This window comes from Vombatus ursinus, unplaced genomic scaffold, assembly GCF_900497805.2.
Source record: "Vombatus ursinus unplaced genomic scaffold, bare-nosed wombat genome assembly UNPS02014774.1, whole genome shotgun sequence".
Lineage (NCBI taxonomy): Eukaryota > Metazoa > Chordata > Mammalia > Diprotodontia > Vombatidae > Vombatus > Vombatus ursinus.
In genome coordinates this window covers 16843325-16868775 of record NW_020954552.1, presented here as the reverse complement: position 1 = coordinate 16868775, position 25451 = coordinate 16843325, and the positions used below count along the sequence as shown (strand labels likewise).

Sequence of the window (25451 nt, the reverse complement as noted above, 5' to 3'; positions counted from 1 at the left end):
GTCATGGATAGAATATTAGGCTTCGAGTTAGGGTGTCCTCGGTTCAAATCTCACCTTGGGAACATTCACTAGCTGTGTGATCTTGGACAAGTCATTTGAGATCTATGTACTGTAAATGACTCCTTAGGACTTCTAAAGTAGATGGATTGTAATAAGCATTGATAGAGGGCTGCTGATGAAATCATGGATCCTTCATATATCTGTAGCACCCAACTGGCCTTTACATCAAGTCAGGCTCTGGGGAAAGACTTCTGTGAAGGGAGAGAAAGAAGAAAGAAAAATGGTCAGTTTAAAGTTCAGCCTCGCTAAACCTTCCCATATTTCCCAGAAGAAATACTACCAGAAAAAAGCATCCTTTCAACTAGTTGCCCAGTACTAGAAATTTCATGACAGTCCCCACCTTCACAGAGTCTCTTGAGTAAGCAGTCAGAGCTGCTCTCCAGGGGCAAGCAGGAAAGGGAACTGAATCTCTATGCACAAGACAACCATAAAAAATAAACTTGGCCTAAGTATTTTTTTCAGCCAAAATGAATTTATAGGTCACTCATGCTGTTTGCAAGGCCCTCCGGCTATGAAGCGAGCAATGAGATACGTCTAGATACTCCAGCTTTTATCCAAGGGAGACATACCATAGCTAGGCTGGCCCTTCATCACCTCTCCTGTGTGATTTCTTAACAGATTCATGCAGTGAGATTATACTAATGCTATGGGGCATGAAGGGAATTGAAGAAAACAACACAGCTTTGCATAGATTTCTCTCCTCTCCAAACTCCTTTCCCAGTGGCTTTACAAGGTACATCTTCTGATATAAAACAATCTGCCTGGAAAATAAGACAAACCCCATCCTGACTGTTTGGGAGGCATGCCGGTTACATCTTTTACACAAATTTCCTCCAAAGACATTATGAAAGCTTTACTTATTTATACCATACAGTCCTATCTGTACAAACAGTAAATTAGACTCCCCTTCTAAACGAGAGTTTCAGCTACAGAAAGTATTTAAATAGAGTCTGAAGCATGTTCACTAACAGGCAAAGTCCCAAAGGTGGTAGAATTGTCAGAATGATGAAGTGCTTTTATCCCAGTGTAGTTTTATAGGCACAACCCTCATACACTACATTTTTTGAGAGGGAAGGTGAAAGATTCTCACTTAACAAAATCTACAACAGGGATTTAGTTCAGTCAGGAGGAAAAATAAAGTCCTGTCTGCAAGAATTTATTCAGTTCCTGGGTGAACTTAAGCTAGCTCCACCCCTAGAGGTCTTTGGGTTAGATCCAGGTGGTCCTTGAAGGAAAAGGACTTTATCTTTTGTGTCCTCTGCAGCCCAGGCAGGCATCTTCCCACAAGGGACCCTGCCTCTGGACTCACTCCAGAATGAGCTCACTTCTTGGGGACCCTGACCCCAGAAAGAGGGGAAAAGGTATTTCTTGCACTTTCCGGCTCATTTTCCTCCCATCCTAGAGTTCTAGGAAAAATCTCTAAAATGAAGGTTAAGTATGACTGAAGAATACTTTTATTCAAGAAGGATTCATAGGGTCCATTCTAGAATGGCACTTACCATACAAAAAAAGTAGTAGATATCAGGTATAGGACAGCTATTTGTTTCCTTACCACAAAAGGAATGATTTATAACAAAAGACTCATAAATGGGCATTAATAAGTACTTAAAACATGAGTTTTGAGATCACTTTGACAGCTGAGTAGAGGATGGACTGAAATGGGAAGAGTCTTGAGGATAGGAAACCAATCAGTAGACAGTGTGAGGTGATGAAGGCCTACACTAGGGTGGTCACAGTATCCAAGAGTGAGAAATAAGTCATTAGGGCTATAGGGCAGAGCCACTTGAAAGCATAAAGTTACCAATTCAACGTCTTACTAGATGTAAGGACAAAATTCCTGGTAAGACGGAAGTTTCTGAATTGTAAAACTCGATTTAAAAAGCAGTCCCAAATCCCCCAGTTCAACCCCCTTATTTTAGAGAGGTGGGAACTGGGACTTAGTTCAGTGCCTAGCAAACAGTAGGCATTTAATAAATACTTGCTGACTGACTGAGAGGTGAAAGCATCCCTAAGGTCACACAACCATGTATTTGTGAGGAAAGAACAGCTACTTTTTTTTTCAATGTGTACAAACCAATAGAAAATGACGTTGATATGTTATATGAACATAGGCCTGAAAGGGACCTTAGGGATCTAGGCCAGTCACTTTCATTTTTCAGTAGAGGAAATGTAGACCCAACAAAGTTAAGTGTATTGTTCAAGGTTATACAAGTAATAAGTATCAGAGGTGGAATTTGAATTTGGATCCTGTGACTCCAGAGTCCATTTTTTCCCCACCATACTACAGCAATTCCTCATGAAACCATGGAGGGATAAATGATCTTGATGACATCATTGGGAGAGGCATAGTCCTGGAGATAAGTTTCTTGCTGCTGGCCAATGATGTGAAAAGTTAATATATACCTCTGAGAGGCTAAACATTTCACTTTTTACCAGAACGTGCAGAGAAAAAAGCCCAGCATCTCTTTTTTAACAAAGCACACTCATTTACATTTATGTTCTGTTCATTACAAGTAGTTAGTAACTTTAAGAGCTCACCCATTTATCTTTCTAGGTTTCATTAAATCCTGTTGTCTCCAAGATTGGGAGAATTGTTTTAAGACATCAGCATCCAAGCGAAACCCAATGTGATTGCTGGTTTTTTAATGTGTGATATCAGTAGCCTCTCTCTGGCATTGCTGAATAGTTGGAGACTCTAAAGTTGCGCCCCAAAGGCCTTTGTTGGAATCTTCCCCTATAACGTATAAGAAAAGTGAACTCTGTAACAGCCTACCGTTTGCTTCTGTTTAGCAATGAAGGTCATCTAGTGCCATGTATCTAACCATGCTTTTTTTTTTTCTTTCCAGGCAATCTCCCAAGAAGAAGGATGGCCAGTGCCTTCTCTCGGTTTCTAACTGGTCGAAGCGCCTCCCTGCTCTTAGCTACTGTTGGCACTGGTGCCTTAACTGGTAGCTACCTGCTGAATCAGCAGAGTGTGAGCGCTCATGCTCAGGAAAGGACCCGGCTCTTTCCTGCAAGGTAAGTCCCCCTGCCTTAAAAATAATTCTAGTTGAGAGTCGGTGACTTGCTTCCTCAGTGCCAGAAATCTGGGGAGAGTGTTTTACAGGAATGAGAATCCCCGGTTTTGCCCTGCTCTTAAAGATGATCAGCTAACATCCCAGTGCCTACCGGGTGGAAGGCACTCCCGGCCAGTCTCACTGAGGACACAAAGAAACTTAAAAACATGCTCTCCGTACTCTAAGTATATAATCTAGTCAGATTATAAATCTCCAGATTGGAGTACATTAAAGATGGGAAGCAGTGGTGCCAGACAATCTTTTCTTGACAAGGATATCACAAAATCATAGCCTTTCAAAGTTGGAAAAGACTTCAATACCCAACCCAGCTCGGTGTTTTTAACCTGGGGCAGCTATGAACTCAAAAAAAATCAATAAGTGCATTTCAATATAATCTGTTTCCTTTGTAATCATATGTATTTTATTTTATGTATTTAACATTATTCTGAGAAGGGGTCCATGGGATTCACCATATTGCCGAAGGGGTCCAAGACACAAAGAAGTTTAAGAAGACCCTTTTCAGTCTAATCCATCTACCTGAAAAATATCATCTTAAATATAGATCCTGCTAGACTGTAAATTCAAAGGCAGGAACTGTTTCCCTTTTGCCTTTGTGTCTCCAGCACTTAGCATAGTGTCCAGCAGACAGTAGGTGCTTAATTAATGCTTGTTGATAATGAACACTCAACAAGTGGTAATCCAACCTTTACTTAAAGATGCCCAATGAGGAGGTATCATCTCAAGGCAGTTCATTCCACTTTTGTACAATTCTAATTTGGGGAGGAGTTTTTCCTTACATCAAGCCTAAATATGCCTCTTTTCAGTTTTTACCCACTGTCCCTTGCCCTGCCCTCAGCAGGCAAGCAGAACAAATTCAATCCCATGTCAACCTGAAATAAAGAGAAGTACAGAAGTAACAACAAGAAGGGTCTTTAACTGAGGCAAAGGAATTGTAATTCAGAGCACCACGCAGCACTGGAGTAGAGGAGTGCCCACAAGGGGCAAAGAGGGTAACGGGGGCAGGGTTTTAATACACTTCAGCAGGGATGTGTACTTGGGAGGGACAGTGACAGGGAGAGTTAAGTTGTTTCACAAAATAACTGAAGGCTGGGGAGGCTGAGGAGTGGTAACATCTGGTCAGAGCAGAGGGCTCCAGGTTTTTGTTCTTTCGTCTTTTTTTCTTTTTTTTTTAGCTGGTTTGGACCAGCTCAGAGCGTCCTCAGGCACTTTGGTGATTCTGGGGTCAAGGCCAGGTCAGCTCATAGCTAGCTGCCTTCAACATCCTTTTCCATGTGAGAATCCTTCCAGTACTTAAAGATGAGTCAGGGCAACACTAGAGAGATAGTCTACCTGAATTTCAGCAAAGCATTGGACGGAGTCTCTCCCAAAACAACCAGAAGGAGAGATGTGGGCTACATAAGGTTTAATGACTTGGGCTGCTAGGTTGCACAGTGGATAGAGCACTGGGTCGATCTTAGTTCAAAATAGACCTCACATACATACTAGCTGTATCACCTTGGGCAAGTCATTTAACTTCTGTCTGCCTCAGTTTAAAATGAAATTTTATCATATGATAAAATATCACCTGTAGAAAGGGCATATGAATAGTACCTACCTCCCAGAGTTGATGTGAGGCTCAAATGGGATAATGTGAAGCACTGATGATGATGATGACAACTAGACTAGTGGGCTTAAGGAGGGTGGCTTCTAGTGAAGGGCCCCATAGATCACTCTTTGGTCTTGTTCTCTTCAACATTTTTTGTGAATGATTTGTGTAAAGTCACAACTGGGACGCTTATCCAGTGTGCAGATTATGTGAGGGTAGGAGGGACAGATGACAGATACACTGGGTGACTGAATTAGGATCCAAAGAGATTTCAATGGGCTGAAATGATAGGCCAAATGTGAAAAGATGATTTTTAACAGGGGCAAATGTAATATCACATTTGAGCTCAAAAAATCAATTGCGTGGGTACATGACGAGGATGCGGCTACTACAAAACTGTTCCTGTGAAAAGAATTTGGAGCTTTTAGTGGGCTGAAAGATCAACTGAGTCAGTAATGTGACATGGCAGCCAAAAACCCCAAAACTGTCAGGCTTCACTAACAGAAGCACAGGGTTCAAGATGAAGGGACAGGCCCCACTGTAGCAGGCTCTGGTCAGGCCACATAGGAAGCATTGTGCTCGGTTCTGGAGGCCACATGTACAAACAAGGACATACAGAGGAGAGAAGCAGAATGGCGGGCAAACTTGGAATAGGAGCTATGAATGTTAGTTGAAGGAAGAAGAGAAAAGAAAACTGAAGTAAGATGTGATAGCTATCTTTAAGTATCTTTACTTAAAAGTTATGACTATCGTGCATAATCTAGTTAGGTTATAAATCTCAGTATTAGAGTAGACAGGAAGCAGACAGGAAGCAGTTATGCCAGATGATTTTTTTTTTTTGACAGGCATATCACAGAACCTTGGCACTGGGTTTTTAGTTTCTAGTTTTTTGTTTTTTTTGTTTTGTTTTTCTGGGCTAAACCAAGAGAACTGAACTAAAATTAGTTGGAAGTTGCAAACATTTTCTAGCTGTATGGCCCTGGGCAAGTCATTAACCTCTGCCTATCTCAGTTTCCTCATCTATAAAATGGGAATGATATAGCCCCTAGGGTTGTTGTGAGGATCAAATGAGATAATATGTATCAAATGATATGCAAACCTTAAAGCACTATATTAAAAATTATTATGTAATAATTTAACAAATTAATACATTAACAATTTAATTGTTTAACAATTTTATAAATACTATTATCATTTGATGTTGTTGTCATCATTATCATGATTACTGCTATTCTTAGATAATTGGAAGGGACCTCAGAGGCCAATCAAGTCTAATGCCTTCATTTTATAAATCAAAAAACCAAGGCCCAAAGATGTTAAATGAATTAACCAAAGTCACACAGGGAGTGTCATAAATAAGACTGGAACCTGGGTGTTTTGACTTTAGAGCTTGTGGTCTTTCCACTATACCACACTGCCTCTCAGTGTGTTATAAGTACAATTATTCCTGGATCAAAACTCAGGCAACCTGGGACCAAATTCCATCAGGCTATAACTGCCCTGAAAAAAAAATATATATATGTATATATTTATATATGTATATGTAGGTGTAGGTATATATATATGCATATATGTACGTGTAGGTATATATATGCATATATGTGTGTGTAGGTATGTGTGTATATGCATATGTATGTGTGTAGGTATATATGTATATGCATATATATGTATGTGTGGATATATGTGAATGTGCATATATATGTATGTGTAGGTATATATGTATATGCATATACACAGTGTTGGTTGGTGATCAAATGAGATTATACATGCAATATATTTTATACAATGTTCTAGCTATTGCTGGAACTTTAACATTTTTTAAAGACAAGATTAAAAAATGACCTATAGTGTTAATTTAATTTTTTGGTCTGTCCTCTCCTGTTTTTTCTTTATTAGCCATATCTTTAGGGCTATGGCAGACAGCTCACAATAATGAGTTTCCTCAAGCAGAAACATCACTTTCTTTCCATGATAAATAGTACATTTGAGCTACTTATGTTTTTAACTTTGGCTCCTGAATTCATTTTTTTTTTCCCTGAGCAGCCAAATGTTCCCCTTATTTTCTGTGGATGCTGTTTCTGATGCATAGTAGGAAAATGGGTAATGGGTAAAAGCCTATTCCATCTCCCAATACCTCTCCCTCCCATTCCCCCACCCCCACCCCCATCCCTAACCCTTTTCTTATTTGTGAGTTACCCAAGCCAGGAAATGGTTCCCAAAATGCATCCCCACCGAACGCTTGTGTTTTCCTCTTCGTACAGCGCTGACTATCCTGACCTACGCAAGCATAACAACTGCATGGCTGAGTGTCTCACCCCAGCCATCTATGCTAGGCTGCGGGACAAGATGACACCCAACGGCTACACCCTGGACCAGTGTATCCAGACTGGTGTGGACAACCCTGGCCATCCCTTCATTAAAACTGTAGGCATGGTGGCTGGCGATGAGGAGTCTTATGAGGTAAAGCTGTTGGTTTCTTATCTCGAGGGGCTCCTAAGGGCTCAGCTGTCATTCTACTTGAAGGCAGATTAAAAGGGTGCATTTGGATCCCACAGCACCAGGGAGGGTCCTTAGGATGATTTGGGCAAATAATTCTAGTTTCCATTTACTTTTCAAAGGGATGAACTGTGCGCAACTATATTCTGGAAGATGTAATCTACAGTTCCCACGGTTTGTATTTCATTTGCTGAAGAAAGAACAGTATTCCTCCTGCTGAGAAATATATTCCGTGGCTAAGTGGTGTGATTTTGTCAATTCAATTCAGCTAACATTTATTTGGCACCTGTCTGGTCCCTAGAGATATAAAAATGAAATAAGACAGAGACATATTCCCCAAGGAGCTCACAATCTAATAAGGGACATAAAAATGTATGCCAAAACCTGTAATATAAGTCAGAATGTGAACAGTGAAAAGGAAAGGCTCAGACAAAGTGTTAATGAGATATCTGAGGAGGAATAGATAGATCACTTTTAGCAGGATAACCAGAGAATGCTTCATGGAGGAAATGGTACCTGAGTTGGGCCTTGAAGAAAACGAGGGATTTTAAGGAAGGAAGTGGGGAAGACAGTGGAGTCCATTCTAGACATTAAGGGATATTTTGAGCAAAGCCTTTCGTGACTAGAAAGAGCAGAACAAGGATAAGGACCTTGAGTAGTCCAACTTGGCTGGAAATAGCCATGTAAAAGAGAAATAGTATGAAACAAGATTAGAAAAGTGTTTGTGAATAAAGATTATTGAGCTCCCTGAATGCCAGAATAAGGACTTTAAACTTTGTTGCGCAGGCAGTGTTTGAGACACCGAAGTATTATATTAGGAAGCTTATCTGGGTGTGAAGTGATTGCAAAAGCGATAGACTTGGGGCAGGAAGGCTAATTATATTAATTATATTAATCCAGGTGAGATATTATGATAAGGCTTGAACTAGGATGATTGTAGTGGGAATTAAGAGATTAAGTTAAGGGATGGATAGAAGAGATAATGTGAAAGTGGAATTGACAATCAACTGATTGTATAGGAGTGAGGCAGAGAGAGAGAGAGAGAGAGATTGTAAACTTCTAGTGGGTAGGGACTGTCCTTTGCCTCTTTTTGTATTCCTAGCACTTAGCACAGTGTCTGGCACATAGTTTGTACTTAATAATGTTTGTTGACTGTAATAGATAGATAGATCATTATTAAAATGCTTACTTTGTGACAGGTGCTATACTAAGCACAGGAGATACAAATATAGACAGCAGGACAGTCCTTGCCCTCAAGGAACTTACATTCTAAGGGGAGAAGACAATGTATGAAGGGGTAATGGAGAGAAAAGGGGGTGCTGGCATGATGTGGAGATGACTGGGAAGTGGTTGGTGAGGAAAGCCTGGTCTCAGCAAGATAAGGCATCTCTCAGAGCTGAGGGACCCAGGGTCAAAGTCCAAGGTTCTGATGGGTGGGAGATGAGAAGGCTGAGAGAGAAGAGTCAAGGTTGATCCTGAGGCACTGAGTTTGAGGAAATGAAAGAACGGTGGTGTCATCACCAGAAGTAGAGGAGTAAGGGAGAGAAAAGTGTTCAAGAAGAAAGACTATGTTAAGTGTTCAATATGATGAATTTAAGGTTTGGGAGGGACTTGTGAGTAGAGCTATCCACTAGATGATTGGAAATGGAGGACTAGATCTCAAGGATGAGTAAGATATTGGTTATAGAGATTGGGGAGTAATTTTCTGAGATTTTTACTAAAGTCATGGAAGAGGATGATATCGGCAAGAGGAAGAGAAAAAGAAAGAAAACAAGGGGGCAGGAGAGAACCTTGGGAAATAGCTATGCTAAGGAGTGATGAGAAAAATAGGAGAACCATAACAATACAAGATCATGAAAGTAACAAGAAGAGAGACTATCAAGAAAGAGGAGGTGGCCAACAGTGTTAAATGATGCAAAGAGGTCAAGGAGAGTGAAGACTGAATATAGGTCATTGGATTTGTTGAGTAGAACATCCTTGGTGACCCTTCATGAGGACAGAAACTGGACTGTAGGGACCTAAGGAATAAATGTGTGATGAGGCAGTGGAGGCAAATGTAGGTGACTCTTCCTAGAAAAGAAAACCACCATCTATTTTCTTCCTATCAATCGCTCTTCCTTCCTTCCTTTTCCCTTCCTTCCTTCCTTCTTTGCTTCCTTCTTTCCCTCCTTGCCTCCTTCCCTCCTCCCTTCCTCCTTCCTGTCCTCCTTTCCACCCTCTTCCTCTGGCCACATAGGGAATCATATCTTTATTAAGGGTACTGTGACCAAAGGAATATAAATTTTGATTGCAGAAACCTTAAAAGATATCTTGGGGTTTACAGGCTAGATTTCTTTTCTTTTCTTTGTTTTCTTGTTCTTTTCTTTTGTTTGTTTGCTTTTTTTTAAGATCATGCCTTCAAACCAAATCACGCTGGCTCTCACTGATTGGACAACAGTAGGTCCCAGCCCAAGCCTCATTTGATCATTGTTTTGGTTTTAATGGCTGAGAGTAAGTGTAAATAGCAATTGTTTCTGTTTTGGCCAGAAACCCTGAGGGTCTTCCCCTCCCAGATTGATTTTTTTTTTTTACTATATAAAAGAGGACATTTTTTTTTGCCTCATTTCATACTTAGCCTTAATTACTGAATGGTCATTGCCTCAGACAGACTGAGACCTGGGAAAGACCTTAGTTTAAAAAGGACAAAGTCTCCCACTGAATCCAGGGGCATCTCCAGTCTTCCTGATCTATGCCTTGCTACTGGACCCAGATGGCTCCAGAGGAAAGAGTGAGGCTGGTGACTTTGCATAGCCCTGCGTCACTTAAATCCAGTTTACTTGCAAGTCATGGCAAAACCTTCCTGATATCATTGGTTGTTTTCAAGAGTGAAGGACGAATAACAACATCGATAGCCTAGGAATTCAAGGGAGGAAAGGGACCTTCATAAATGGAGGCTCTAGCTTGTGTCAGCCTCTGGGTAAAAGGAGAAAGGAAAAATGATTGTTAAGCTGTTGTACTTTCCCCTCTACAGGTTTTTGCAGAGCTTTTTGACCCAGTCATTAAGCTAAGGCACAATGGCTATGACCCAACAGTGATGAAGCACCATACTGACCTGGATGCATCCAAGGTATGTCCAGCCCAGCACCTGCCCCCATGGTTCACTTTCCCACAATGTAGCTGAGCTGAGTTGAAGGCTTTTTTGGGAGGTTGTTTGTTTGTTTGTTTTTTTATCATGCGTATTCTTACAGAGGGACCTGAAGAGATACAAAAATCCCTAGACTTTAATGCCATTTAATGGGTCTGGATCAAGCCTAGGCCCATGTTCCATACAATCTGTCAGTCAATCAACAAGCATTTAAGTGCTTACTATGTGCCAGGCAGTGTGTTAAGTACTGGAAATACAAAGGAAGACAACCCCCTTTCATATCTTCGAGAGTGGCACCAGGGAACATGTTTGTAAGTCTTCCTTGAGGCTGTGGTATCAGAGAAAAAGTATGAGATTAATATGGAGAAGATCTCGTGTGAGTCCTTACTTCTGCCACTTCCTTGCTATATACTCCTGACCTAGTTATGAGCATGGCCTCATGGGTAAGGTGCTGGATGGGTTTGGAGCCGAGATCTAGGTGTAAATTCTGCTTCAGGTATTTACCAGCTGTGAGATTTAGGACAAGTCCTTAACTTCTTTGAGTCTCAATTTTCCCCTTTATAAAATGAGGATAGTTAATCTCGGGATCATTGTAAGGTTCAAATGAGATAATGCATTAACACATTTTGCAAATCTTAAAGCACTGTATAAAATTGTAAAATTATCATTACCTCTCTTGACTTCAGTGCTTTTATCTGTAAAACGGGGGAAATAATAAATGCCCTATCTACCTCCCAGAGTGGTTGTGAGGCTCAAGGAAGATGTACATGAAAACAGTTTCAAATGGTAAAGCTCTATGGACATGGATTCCAAACATTTATATTTAGGATATCTTTATTTAGGAATATATTTATTTTATATATAAATATAATGTACTTATACTTAGGATATAGCTTTAGTTTTCTCATGTATTAGTCAATTTATCTAAACCTTTTATAAAACTATTTACAAAGGCTTTACTAGTCCTAATAATTTCCATTAATTTCCTATTCATTGTTTAAAGCATTTTGAACCTTTTTTTGTATCTTTATTGCTTAGCACAGTATCTGGCAGCCATTTGACTGACCAAAGCAGTAATCAGAGAGAAGGATGATGGGAAAGAACGTGGGTTGATCACGTGGCAAAAGTGAGGAATAGTCAAAGGTGGGGGAGGGAATAAGTAGTTATCTAGTACCTACTGAGTGCCAGGCATCATCCTAGGTGCTTTGCAAATAAGTCATTTGATCCTCACAACAATCCTTAGAGTAGGTGCTGTTATTATTCCCATTTTACAGTTGAGAAAACAGAGGCAAAGAGAAGTTAAATGACTTTTCCAGGATCGTACACCCAGAAAATGTCTGAGACTGGATTTGAACTCAGGTCTTCTGCCCAGGGCTCTATCCACTATCCCACCTAGCTGTCTCAGTCAGTCCATGTGATCCAATGGTATCCACATAATATTAGAAGAACTAGAAGGCCCTTAGTATGTTGAGTGGACCCCTTATGAGTATTTACAGAAGGACATGGCCAAAAATCACTGAAAATGAGATAAGTGGATGATTCGTGATCTCCGTTAGTTGAGGAAGTGGCCGTGTTGACAAGATCTCAGGTCCATTGAAGTTCAAAGGACTTGCATGTTGTCACAAATGTGCCGCTCAGACCTCAAAGGCTGTCCCAGTGTGCTAGTATTCTAAGAGTTTTTGAACAAACTCATTCATCAAATCGATCCAACAATCCAATGTTACGGTACCCAAGGGATGCTGGCTGTGGCCCATGATTCATGGGAAGAGTGTACAGTTGAGCAAAGCAACAGCTGCACCCTTTGAATGGGAGGCAGGGGCAGGATGGGAAAATCTAACATAAGACTGTACTGAGCACTCTGGGGTCTGTGAGCTGTGGTGCGTGGGAGACATTGCATTTCCTCTGTTTAGATCACCCAGGGGCAGTTTGACGAGCACTACGTTCTGTCATCCCGAGTCCGCACAGGACGCAGTATCCGTGGACTTAGCCTGCCTCCAGCCTGCTCCCGGGCGGAGAGGAGAGAGGTAGAGAGTGTCGCTATCGCCGCCCTGGAAGGGCTCAAGGGAGACCTGGCTGGGAAGTACTACAAGCTGACTGAAATGACTGAGCAGGAACAGCAACAGCTCATTGATGTGAGTAACCCAGGGTAGGGGTGTAGGAGGTGGAGATTTTATACATTTGATGTCTTTGTAATTCACCATCTCTCCTTCCTGTAGCTTTTCTGGTACCCAGATAGTCCTGTTCAAAACTGAGGGAGGTTGCCAATCCACCCCAGAGAGAGATAATCAGAAGGCAGAATTACCACTGCTTTGTTCTCAGAATAAAAATAAAATAAAGACTCTGAACACTTAAATATTTCTCATAAATCTTAAGTATGTTGAGTTTAGAGAAAGGAGTAAAGGTATGGTTTTACATCCCAACTGCCCAGAGATGAAAATGTATTAATGGACAAGTATCCTTCAAGGATTCGTGATTTGGCCCATGAGGGTATGTATTCCTTTCGCCTAAGCAGATTGCAACTCTGCACTATCTTTTCAGACAGTCTTCGTGAGATGTGTGGTTGAAAAACTTGTTCTGACATGAACCATTTGGTGAGGACCCTCTCCAAATGCCGACTGGTCTTGACAGCAGACATACAGACTATCACCAAGCTTCTACTCACAAATTTTTAGCTTGATAGGACCTGACAAAGTTATTTTCTGCAAGTACCACTTTGGAGAGCCCAGGATCACTTCTATGTTGTGATGAGGCATTGGAGTTGGACTTTAGTGGAGGAAACTGATTAATGACAAGATCTTAATGACCAATAGGAGCTCAAGGAAGCAGTCTTCAAAATTTTGGATTATGCACCCTTAGCAATAAAACATTTTTGAAATTTCCTCCCAATAAATGTATATTTATTTATAAATTACTATCATAATAAGTCTGTATATTATAAAATTTCTATACAAAAATAGAAATTTTGAAAGGAGATAAAAGTAAAATACCACGTGAACTGAGAGTTATTCAGTAAGAAACCACTGAAGTTTAGTGAGAAGTGGAGAGACATGAGCAGACTTGTGTTTGAGGAGAATCTGGAGGAAGGATTGGAGAGAAGGGGGATTTGAAGCAAAGAGACCATTTCAAAGGCTATTGTAAAACTCCAGCAGAGAGGAAATTAGAGCTTGAGCTAGGGTGGTGGTGGTGACTGTGTGGATAAAGAGAAAGGGACAGATACAAGAAATGAGGAGGTAGAAATAACGAGATTTGGCAATTGACTGTGTGGAGCGAGGGAAAATGAGTCAAAGATGATGCTGAAGTTGTGAACTGGGTGGCTAGAAGAGTGGTGGTGCTTTTGATACTGATAGCAAGGTTTGGTGAGGGTTAGGTTTGGAATGAAAGATGGCATCGTGAGATTCTGAAGTCTGTCACAATCCAGTCATATCTGATTATCCTCTGATCCAAACAAAATGAAAATGGGGGAGGCAGGGCTCTTATTCTCTGATCACTGGCCCATTCTTCAAGGGGCTTCTACCAGAGCCACAAGGTGATCTGTGAAGCAAGGATGTGGGTACGCTGGGGGAAGGGACTGGAACTTTCCAATGGTACCTGCATAGTTGCTGCTGAGGGTGCCTGGTAGGGGTTAGATTAGAAGTGCTCTGAGCAATTGCTGTGAGACTCAGAAAGACGGAGTTTAGGAGATTCCACTGTGGCAGGGGTGAGTTAGGGGATAAGGATAGTGAAGCTGTATTGGAGACAAGCCCCATGATTGGGTATAATGGGAAAGGTAGGATGTGACTCATCTTCTCACCCTCTAAATCATTGTTTGTTGTGGGTCAGGCCTCTTGGGGTAAGTCATGGCCACTAGGAGGCCCCAACCCCCACTCTGGAGACCAGCAGCTTAAGGTATTAAGGTTTTTGTTTTTGTTTTTGTTTTTTTAACTGGGGTTTGGATTTCAGGATCATGACCTTAAGTTGAGAAATGAAAAATTCCTGGAAAGGATTGGCATGTACCTAACAAGGGCTGGAACAGCAATAATAGATAGGCACCACAGAATACACACCACAGACATCAGGCAACTTCCCTGGGAGAGAAGATGGTTGTTCAGTGCAGGGTTCATCTATGGCATTTAGAGCCTCCATCCTGCCCCCAGCAGTTACGGGATCTTCTGAAACATTCTCTCCTGACAATAAAGGATCTTGTTCCAATACTGTCCCAGTTTGTGCCTTGTAAGGAGATGTTTCCCTTTAGAATTCCCCCTACTCTTTCTTCCCTCACCAAGAAGTATCCCTCTCTCCCAACTTTCTGCCCCACCACCTTAGAAAGAGCACGGAAAGGTATGTTCATTGTTCTGATCTGGACATATAAGAAACATAGCCAATTGGAGCTCACATGAACAATTTAATCATTCAGCAGGGGCCAGGCCAGGATGAGAACATGGAACTGCTTCCTCAAGTTAATAAAGGCTTTCATGAAACCATCCCCCAAAAAAAGATGAAAGAAATCTAATCAATGTCCTATAAGAAAATCTGAGGAAGGAGAGAAAAATTTCAACTGGGTTGGGGAGACAGTGTGGGGAGATAGGAAAGGCTTCCTGAAGGAAATGACATGACTTCGGAAAAAGAGAAAGATTTCAATAGGTGGAGACCTGGAAAGAAGGAATGTTAGGTATGAGCAGCTTATGGGACTGTACAAAGGTAAAGACCATTTTGGAGTTTATGTGAGATGAAAGTTAAGCAAAGGAGTGACATAGGTCAGACCTGTGTGTATAGAGGATTATTTTGGCAGCTGTGTGCAGAATGATTAGAGAGAGACTGGAGGTAATTAGGAGGTTACTACAATAGTCCATGCAAGCAATAATAGTCTGAGCTTGGCTGTTGGTAGGAGATGGGTATAAGAGATGTCATGGGGGCAAAACGGACAACTGGCAACTTATTGATCATAGAGAGTGAGGAAGAAGAAAGAGTAAAAGATAGCTCTAGGGCTTGGAGGCTAGGTGACTATAAGGAAACAAGAATAGGAAATATGGAATTGGTTTTATACACGTTGAGTTTGAGGTATCCAAAGGACATTTGGGCCAGATGTTCACTAGGCAGTTGGAAATTGGGGAAAAGATCTGAAAAGAGATTAGTCTGGTTCCCAAAGTGGGCAAGACTGCCCCGTGGGGGGAGCTGGAACAATCAGGGTGGGGGGTAGGAGGGAAGGGGGTAGTAATGGCCTCGGGTGCAATTGGGGAGCATTGAATAAAAATAAGGGGGCAGTGGAAGCATAAGGAAAGAAGAGAAGATAAGAAAATTTTGAAAAACTATTTGTACGTGTTTCATCTGTTGTGTAACAGAGTTAAAGTCATAGTGATTACATTATTTTCCAAATAAATACACAAAATGCAAGTTGTAACCAATCAGTGGTCAAGTCTGCCAACAGGTCTTAACAAGCAAGTGTTGGCGGGTGAGTGTGTTGCACATTGTTGGGAAGTCCAGTATGCGTTGGTAGGAATATGTGCATGTAATTACTTGTTTTCAATGTGATGCTATATAGTTACATGAAGCAATATTGCATCATCAAAATTTCAATGGGGAAAAAACAAATTTACAATAAATTATTAAATTTAAGGTGCATCATTTAAAAATATATTTTATATTTTTTGAAATGATGCAATTAAAAAAACATTAAAGGGTTAAAGATTTCCAGGGAGGTACTGAGTAATTTTTTTTTTTTTTTTTTTTTTTTAGAAAAGGGGTTGGTAGGCCAAATAATTTGGGAGCCTCTGGCCTGGATGAATAAATTTGAAAGTCATCTGCATAGAAGTGATATAGGAAGCTATGGGAGTGAATGAGATTGCCAAGGGAAAATAGAGATAAAGGAGGAGGCTGAGGACTGAGATTCTGAGAACACATTTAGAGGTTGGAAGGAGGAAGATGAACTAGTGATGAATCTTTCATCTTTCAGATCTGAGAAACTGGAAGGAAATAGCATTTTATGCCCTGCTTATTCTCAACAATCTTTCTCTCTCATGTACATTTTGGCTTGCAGGATCACTTTCTATTCGATAAGCCAGTATCTCCATTGCTAACATGTGCAGGGATGGCCCGAGACTGGCCAGATGCCAGGGGAATCTGGTACGGCACATACTATATTAAATACATGTGCTTTATGTGTGAAGGATCTTTTAATAGATCACCTGGCTTATCCTAACCTTGCAACTGTTGTGCTCTGCAGTTTATGGCATGCTCAGCTTCAGCTAAATTGAGAAAACAGATTTTGATGTGCGTTTGTAAGTATTGTGATGGTTCCATGAATTGAAAGAAGTTGAACTGGTTTGCATGTATTCTGCATGAGAAACATTGCTGCAAAAATTGAGGCAAAAAAAAAATTGGTTTTCCAGGTGTGGAGGCACCTACTTTATGGCACTTTACTCCCTTTGAGTCATTTTCATGGAATGTGTCTAAGCAAGAATGAAAAGCAATGGAGAACGTTCAGATTACTACCAATAAGTTTGCCCTAAAGTGAAGCAAAAAGCTCTGATAAAGCTCACCCTAAAAGAAGTGGCTACCAAACTTGCAACCATTTTTATCTTGGCTAACTGCCAGTTTTCTTCCTTAAGTGTCTAATTTGATTCAGTCACCCTGGTCTGTTACCAGCCCTTTATAAATGAAGGAACCCAGGTAGGAAAGCACAGAGCCCACATTAAGCAAAGCAGGTACCAGGTAACACAAATGTGTGAAATTTGTGGGTTTTTGTTTTTGTGTGTTTTGGTTTTTTTTTGGTATGCTGAACATTCTGAGATTCAGGGAGAATTTTTTTTTTTTTCAGAAATTTTCACTTTCTTTCACCTTATTCTCTTAGCAGCACAAGGGTTTAGTAACTAAACTTTAGTTTGATTTGCTAGAATACTTACTGTCATTTCTAGTGCAGCTGCAAACAGGTGTGCCCCAGTCAAATTATGGTCGTCCTGTTCTGAGGAGATGGGAGGGATGTTCCCGGGGGCAAAGGAGGGAAATCATGAAGGGCTTCATTCAATAGCTCTTATCCTTCACCCTGTCAAGGGAACATTATTTTGTTCTACTTATGCAGGCATAATCAAGAAAGATTAGGGCCTTCCAGGAAAGGGGGAAGTTTAAAGGAAGCAATCAACTTGTTGAGAAAAACTGGAATTGTTCATAGGTTTGAAATAAAGCAACCCAAGTCTTAAATTTCTTCTTCTTGTCAGGCACAATTATGATAAGACCTTTCTCATCTGGATTAATGAGGAAGATCACACCAGGGTAATCTCTATGGAAAAAGGAGGAAATATGAAGAGAGTATTTGAGCGATTCTGTCGTGGATTAAAAGAGGTAATAATATTATTTTAGGTAATAAGTCTTTAAAATATTACATTTTTAACTTTTCATACTTCTAAGAAGCCTGTGGGAGGCACTGGAGAGACCTGCATGACTGGGCAAACTCCCTCCAGGAAACAAGGAAGGCAAATTCTGTTAGGGTAAGATGGCCTCCTAGGACATCCATCAGCATTAGTGATAGCCTTTTGTTGTTAGGAGGTGGAACTAAGAGGAGATCTTACGAAAGCCCAAGCTCAATTGTTGACCACTCCACTTCCCTTCCCATTCTAGGACAGTGTAGGTGAGCCAATGGTCTACTGGATTTTTTCCTAATTTCCATTTCAGCTAGGTCAACTTAAGTGACATCATAGGATACAATCAATAACTGACCCAACAACTAACTTCTTGTGCTGCCATTAATCCCAGTGGATTTCTTTTTAAAAATCAGTTTTACATTCTGATTCTGATGTTATTAAGTTTAAACATGTAGAACTATAAAATCTTATACTAGACTATAAACTCCATGAGGTTAGGTACTATGTCTCAGATAAACTTTTCGTCTTGCTCAGGGTCCCGGATAATGCTCTGTAAATGGAAGACATGTCATAATTGTGGTTGCACTGAAGGGACTTTAGAGGTCATCTAGTTCAACCTTCCACCCAATAAAGATATCCCTTCGAAAACAGCCCTATCAGAGAAGGTCATTTTGCCTTTGCCTAAATATCTCCAGTTAATGAAGAGCTCATTATTTTGAGATATAGTCCATTAGATTTTGAGGCAACTTCATTCTTAAAAGTTTTTCCATTTATCGAGTTAAAATCAATCTCCCTATAACTTCAACATTTAAATACATGATCTGAGCTTTGGAACAACACAGAATAAACCTACTCTCTTTTCTTCATACTGTTTGAAAGTAGTTACCATATTCCCTTCCTAAGCTTTCTTCTGTTCCCAGGCTAAACATTCTCAGTTCTTTCAACCCTTCAGTTTCATACCACACAGCTTTCAGACCATTCACCATCATGGTTGCCCTCTTCTAGGCACAATTTAGTTTGTCAATAGTTTTCTTAAAACATGATACCCTCTACTGAGCACAATACTCTACATGTAGGCTGGGCAGTATATTGTATAATGGACTTGTTCTTTTGCTTGAGCTAGACCTGGAATTCTAGATATATACAAATATATATACAGAGAGAGAGAGAGAGAGAGAGAGAGAGAGAGAGAGAGAGAGAGAGAGAGAGAGAGAGAGAGTTCTCTCCTTAGAAAGAACTTTATTTTAATATAATTAATTTTCTTTATAATCCTATATATTTTATTTAATGCATTTTAAGACATTATTCTGAGAAGGGGTCTGTAGGTTTCACTAGACTGCTAAAGGGTTCCAAATCATCAAAAAGGTGAAGAGCCACTGAGCTAGACATTATAATCCATTAATGCAGCATTTAGGGTTAATAAACACTTTTTATAGGTAGCTGGATCCCACTGTTAATATATATTAAACTTGTTGTCAGTAATTAGCCTAAGTCTAATATGTATTTTTTCTGATATCATCTGGGGCAACCTTATACAGCACTTTGGTAGATACTTAAAAATGAACCTCACCTTTCCTAACATAGACCATATTGCATCCTTACATTTGTTAATTTTTCTGCTTGTAGGTGGAAAGATTAATCAAAGGTCGAGGCTGGGAGTTCATGTGGAATGAACGCCTAGGGTATGTCCTGACCTGTCCTTCCAACCTTGGAACCGGATTACGAGCTGGTGTCCATGTGAGAATCCCAAAGCTCAGTAAGGTATGTGAATGACTAAGTCAGAGATCTGTCACTGGCATGATCTATTCTTTCGATGGCCTGAGGTGGACAGTAATTTAGAAATAATTTCATTAGTCTCTAAAACTTTTCTTTCTCCATCTCTGACATGGGCATACCACTATAGGTTCAAACATTCTTTAGAGGGTATACCTTCTAAACAACTCACATTCTAATAGGAGGAGACAATATATGCAGCAGGTTTCAGCTGCAAGTTGGATGGAAAGTTTCAGTGGTCCTTAGGGGGTACAATGTAAAAACAGATGCTAATGCATCCTCTTTAGTGGCATATTCACCAGTAGGTTATCTTTCAGTTACTTGACTTGTTATCATATTCATTTGTATCATCTTGAGTTTTTCAATGATATAAAGGTGTGTTTGGATATTTTTTCATTAATTTCAAATTGTGACATCTCTAACTGGTTACCTTCAGCCTCTCCCTCATCTCAGTTTATTAAACTACAGAAAATTCTTTTCCCATAAGCAGTTGCTCATATTCTCTACACATGAAAATGCCCTAATCTCTTAGGTTAAATAACTGTTAAGAGTTATTCCCAATCATCATTCAGAGGAGCAATCCCTATGGAGAAGGGGCTTATCATCCACAGTCCTGGGCTTCTTAAATTTTTTTCCACTTGCGACCCTTTCTGCATTTCAGCAGCTCTCATTGGCACTGTGTGGCCTGAGGGCATGCACAGCAGTAAAGTGTGTATGCTTTGTGCTTAGAACCAAGGCTGCAATGAAGTTGCGCAATGTAACATGGTCAAGTGCCGCCAGAAACACCTCAGATTCAATTTGATTTTTAATTCATTTTTGTTCATTGCACATTCAAAAACCTTTTACTATTGGCAAAATTGTCGTGACCGCATAGAATCGAGACCCACAATTTAAGAAGTACTAATTCCGCACCAAAGGCCACAAACAGGCAGATAAACCTAAGGTCCCAGAGAAAAGCAGCTCTCCCACCCTGTCTCCACACTGGGTATGGTTCCAGCCTGTCCCTCAAGCCATCCTTTAGAGAGGCACCCCTTGGGAAGAAGTGTGCTGAAGCCCCACCTGCTCAGCAGCCATAGCCACTGACGACCTAGAGAAGAAAATTCTCACTACCTAAGTCCTGGGCACTGCCAGATGATTCCAAATAAAATAAGAGATATGGTTTATTAATGGAAATAACACTAAAGAAGATCCATTGCCACCTGTTTTACCACAATACCTTATGGACAATTGGACATTTTTACTGTCTGACTTGCGGCCGAAACCTCATATATATGTTTCCCTCAAACTAGCGCTTGTTACAGAGTTTCGGCTTAATAAATGCTTTCTCATTCATTCATTCATTACTTGTGTGAATAAATTAACTACTCTGCGTTGGTTTATAGAAAATTACTTCCTACTCTAAAAATATGATTATTACTCAACATTGCCTTCTTGGAAAGTGGCATAAAGAGATTTAACTCTTTGCGATTTAAATTAATCAATTGATGAACACATTAAATATGGAGACATCTAGATACCTGGAAAATAAAGGTCTAGGAGCATCTCTTGTTGTTAGCTTTTTCTGGAATCGCTATTCTAACAATAATGAATCTGCCTTGACCCATATACAATTAACCATATGTGATTATCTGTTGGATTAGGATCCCCGTTTTCCTAAGATCCTGGAGAATCTGAGGCTACAGAAGCGTGGAACAGGTGGTGTGGACACTGCAGCGGTTGCAGACGTGTATGATATCTCTAACGTAGATCGCATCGGTCGATCAGAGGTGATTATGTCTCTCTTATTTCCTTTAAGCAAACTATCTGAAAGACTAACTCATAGAAGAAAAAGAGTATAGAGATAAATTACACATTTCCTTCTTGATTATAAAATTAGAGGTCTCTTTGCTATACTTTTTCCCTTCTAGGTCACATTTACCATTTTTGGTAAAGTGTTGAGCAAGCAGCTTTTTCTATGGTGTTCCTCTGACACATGAAAAAAAAATAATGTGAAACTTAAACACAATGTAAAGTGATAATTTACAAAGAAGGAAATTCTCAGTAAAATTATCATTCAACTGTATAAACTAGCAAGCTATTCTAGTAAACCCTGGCAGGAGGAAATTTATTTTGCTAAAGACATGACTATATTTACCACCATGAAGTCAGGGAGCATGTATGCTACCTCAGATTGAGGGAAGGGAAACAAATGAAATATTTTGGTCTTCGTGCCATGAGGAATCATTTTTGTTCATCCAATCTGCCTTCAGGCAAGGCCATTCATAAGCTGTCCCAGAGAGATGAAGTTGTATGTTATTTGTGAGTTGTAGTTGGCATAAAATCTTCTTCCTTTCTTGCTCAGCTAAGATTCCACAATCTCTATCAGCAATATAGCTTATACGGTAACATCAATATTGTTTTAAGAATGTCTTTGGGCAAATAAGCTATTTTGTCTATTATTAATATACAAATGAACTATATAAGACACATGAAGAAAGACACTATCAAAAACTAATAAATAGAAATAAGTATAGAATAATTTTACATATATACCTATTTGTGTCTAATGGTAGTTATCTCTAGGGTGGGGGGAGGAAGGAGGAAAGAAAAAAAGGAAAAAAACTTACATGATAATTTTGTTGTATGTTTGAAAAGAATAGCAAGTTGTGTATAGTAGATTTGGTTACGTGTGCAATCATCTTTTTTATTGTACTATGTTATGGAAAGGCTTGTTTTATTCCATAAATTAAAAATACTTTTAAAAAAGCAATATAGTTTAAAACCTAAAAACATTCACTTTTAGGAAATTCTTCATAATATCTCAGTCAAATCCCTTATGTTTCAACATAATCCCATTTTCTCCAGTTCCTTCTTCAGTAAGTATGGAGAAGAATTTTTTGTGAACCTGAGTATGAGACCCTTTGCTATTCTTGGAAAAATACAACCACACACTTTTTAAGTTTTTTATTTTTTAATATCTCATATTTAATATCCATATCTCACCTAGACTAGAAGTACAGGGCCCAATCCCACTGCTGATCAGCCCCGAGTTCTGTTTCCAACCTGGGCCAACTTGCCTCTCCTTGGGTAACCTGGAGCTCTCCTCAACCCCTCTCTCTCCTCATTGCCAGGGGCTCACCATATTGATTTCAAACTTAATGCAGGAACCCGATTAGCTTAACCCACTACAGCTCCTAATTCCTGAGCTCCAGAAGTCCAGCAGGCTCAGCCTCCCTAGAAGCTGGAGTTACAGGCACGGGCTGCCTTGCCCCACAGAATCATTGACTCTAGAGTAAGAGGGAACCTTAGAGAGCATCTGCTTCAACTCACACATTTTTACTAATAAGGAAACTGAGGTCCAAGGAAGTTATAAAAAAGTCTATTAAGTTACCCTGCAGCAAGCTTTAATTGAATCTAGTATGGTATTGTGGAAAGAGTCCTGGACTAGGAGCCAGGAGAGACCTCTTTTTAATCCTTCTAATCTGACTCTTACTAACTATATGATATGGGAAAGTCACTTAAACTCTCAAAGTCTCTGTTTCATCACCTGTAAAATGAGAATAATAATATCTATAGTCCATATTTCACAGGAGTGTTTCAAGGATCAAAAGAGATTATATGTATTATATATATATAATATTATATATAATATATATACATATATAGTGCAAACATTTAAATGTTTTATGTCTGTTGTTGTTATTATTATTCTTACATTCTCTCCAATAAGCATAAACTATGTGAAACTAATTTCTTGAAGTACGAAAGAAAGGCCATGACCCAAGAAATTAATATATAATAATGAAATCTAATATGTAAATAATAGCCATAGTAGCTAGCATTTATATAATATCTTAAAGTTATATATGTATGTGTATAATATGCATGTGTGTATACACATATATACATATACGTATATGTGTGTGGATATACACACACACACTTCTCTCTTTACATTAGCAGAAAGTTCTGCAGACCTCTATATAAAACAATTTCTCCCTGGTGCGAATTTACCCAAGGACCTAGAGAAGGGAGGGGTGGAGGGAGGGAGGAAAGCAAGAAGGGGGCTGCGTGCTAGTGGGAGGGGGGCACACAATTCAAAGACATGTGAGAGAGGAAGAGAAAGACACAGTGAGGCTGGGGCCAGCTACGTGGGGGCCTGGTATAACAGAGAAAACATGGGGGCAGACACATGGGGGTTGGACAGAGACACAGACAGGAGAGGACAGGACCAAGAGGTACATTTGAGGCGGACAGGTAGTGGGTGAGTAATGGGGTCAAGGTCTCCCCTCTCCGTGCTCAAGGTCTCAAGTTTCCTACCAACCCTTGTAGAGACCTGGGAAGGAGCATCGTGAAGTCAAATCCTCTGAGATATATAGTGCTCATTTAAGCTCACTCTTGATGGTATTGATCAGTGTTGCACATGCACCTTTTATGGGATTAAATAATACATCTTTTTTTATTCTTGAAGGTTGAGCTTGTCCAGATCGTCATTGATGGAGTCAATTACCTGGTGGATTGTGAAAAGAAGCTGGAGAAAGGCCAGGACATCAAAGTGCCACCCCCTCTCCCCCAGTTTGGCAGGAAGTGATTTTTCCCTTTCCCCATCCCTGCCCCTTACTCTGTCTGCTGGTATGACAGAAATAAAACGTAAATAAATCTCTAGACTGAGAGTTGCTGTAGCCATAGCAAATGTACAAATGTAGGTATTCTCAAGGGCTACAATAAAACTCTCCCTAATTTCTCTGGTTTGTCGTGTGTGAGGTTTTTTGGTTGCAATGGTGATGGTGGTTTTGTTCCTATTTTCTAAAGTCACTATGGTAACAAGGACAATCATGAATCTATACCCAATTACATGTAGCAGGATACAAAGGATTTTTAAGGCAATGAAAATGTTAACATTTGTAAGGCTATCCAAAGAACGCAATATAAAGATGCGATTATTCCCAAGACTGTTACCTATAGTCAAGATTTTAACTAGTAATTGCAATATAGAATGTCTGGTGAAATCAGACTCTGATAAAATATCAGTGGATATGAAATTTATTTAGCTGGGCTAGTCTAATAGGAAGATCCACTTACATTGCTTCATCAAGTGCATTCATTTCAGCATTGCACCAAACTTTGATGCAGAATATTCATCTCAATGAAAATAGTTGTTTCTCCTTGGCTCACCCAGGATAATGTTTTCACAAAAATGTATTGAAAATTATTTCCTACAATCAGTAGGACATCATCACAACCTATGTAGCTTTTAATTCTTTTCCACAATGTTCTTCAAAGCACTTCAGGACTTGCCTATGACCTCAGAAGAAAGGATAGATTGGGGCAATTTGGGGGCAGCTAGGTGGTGCAGTGGATAGAACACCGGCCCTGGATTCAGGAGGACCTGAGTTCAAATCGGGCCTCAGACACATAACACTTACTAGCTGGGTGACCCTGGGCAAGTCACTTAACCCCCATTGCCCAATCAAAAAAATAAAAAAAAACCAGATTGGGGCAGTTTGTGGGGGTGTCATAAAGTTGTTCCCCATTCATGGAAAGATAATAATACTGTAAACCTGCGGAATAGGAATCTCACCAATTTTTTGGTATTCGGTCCTGGATTGAACAATTGTTTGTGTAATGCTAAATGAAATAACTTCTCATGATTAAATTTAATAAATATTTGCTAAGTATCTACTTTATAGTATATGAAGAGCCCTGTGCTAGGCACTGAGGGGGTTGAAAAGTTTAGATAAAACAAAGATCCTTTCTTCATGGACCTTTCTGTTTAGTAGGGGAATAAGATAAATACAAATCATTAGGACAAAAAGCAATACAAAGTTAAGTACAAAGTTATATACTAGGGTGTATGCGTGTGTGTGTTTTGGGGGTATGGAGGGAGAGAATATTATTACTGTTAGAACGTTCGTGTTATTAATGTTTGAAGGCAGCTGGTGGCACAACGGATAGAACACTAGGCCTGGCCTCAGGAAGACCTGAGTTCAAATCTAACCTCTGACACTTACTAGGGGTGTGCC

The 25451-nt window shown here is 39.9% G+C and overlaps 1 protein-coding gene across 1 annotated transcript in view; it reads left to right on the top strand.

Annotated features, from left to right (window-relative positions):
- CKMT2 (creatine kinase, mitochondrial 2) overlaps positions 1-24139 on the top strand; it is a 50338-nt gene extending 26199 nt beyond the window's left edge. Inside the window, exons 2-10 of the mRNA XM_027864275.1 lie at positions 2907-3078; positions 6984-7182; positions 10229-10324; positions 12253-12474; positions 16356-16441; positions 17533-17656; positions 19303-19437; positions 21090-21215; positions 23900-24139. Coding sequence (XP_027720076.1) covers positions 2927-3078; positions 6984-7182; positions 10229-10324; positions 12253-12474; positions 16356-16441; positions 17533-17656; positions 19303-19437; positions 21090-21215; positions 23900-24019 — 1260 coding nt within the window. The 5' untranslated portion in view covers positions 2907-2926 and the 3' untranslated portion in view covers positions 24020-24139. The remainder of the gene's footprint in view (positions 1-2906; positions 3079-6983; positions 7183-10228; positions 10325-12252; positions 12475-16355; positions 16442-17532; positions 17657-19302; positions 19438-21089; positions 21216-23899) is intronic.
- Positions 24140-25451: the final 1312 nt, after the last annotated feature.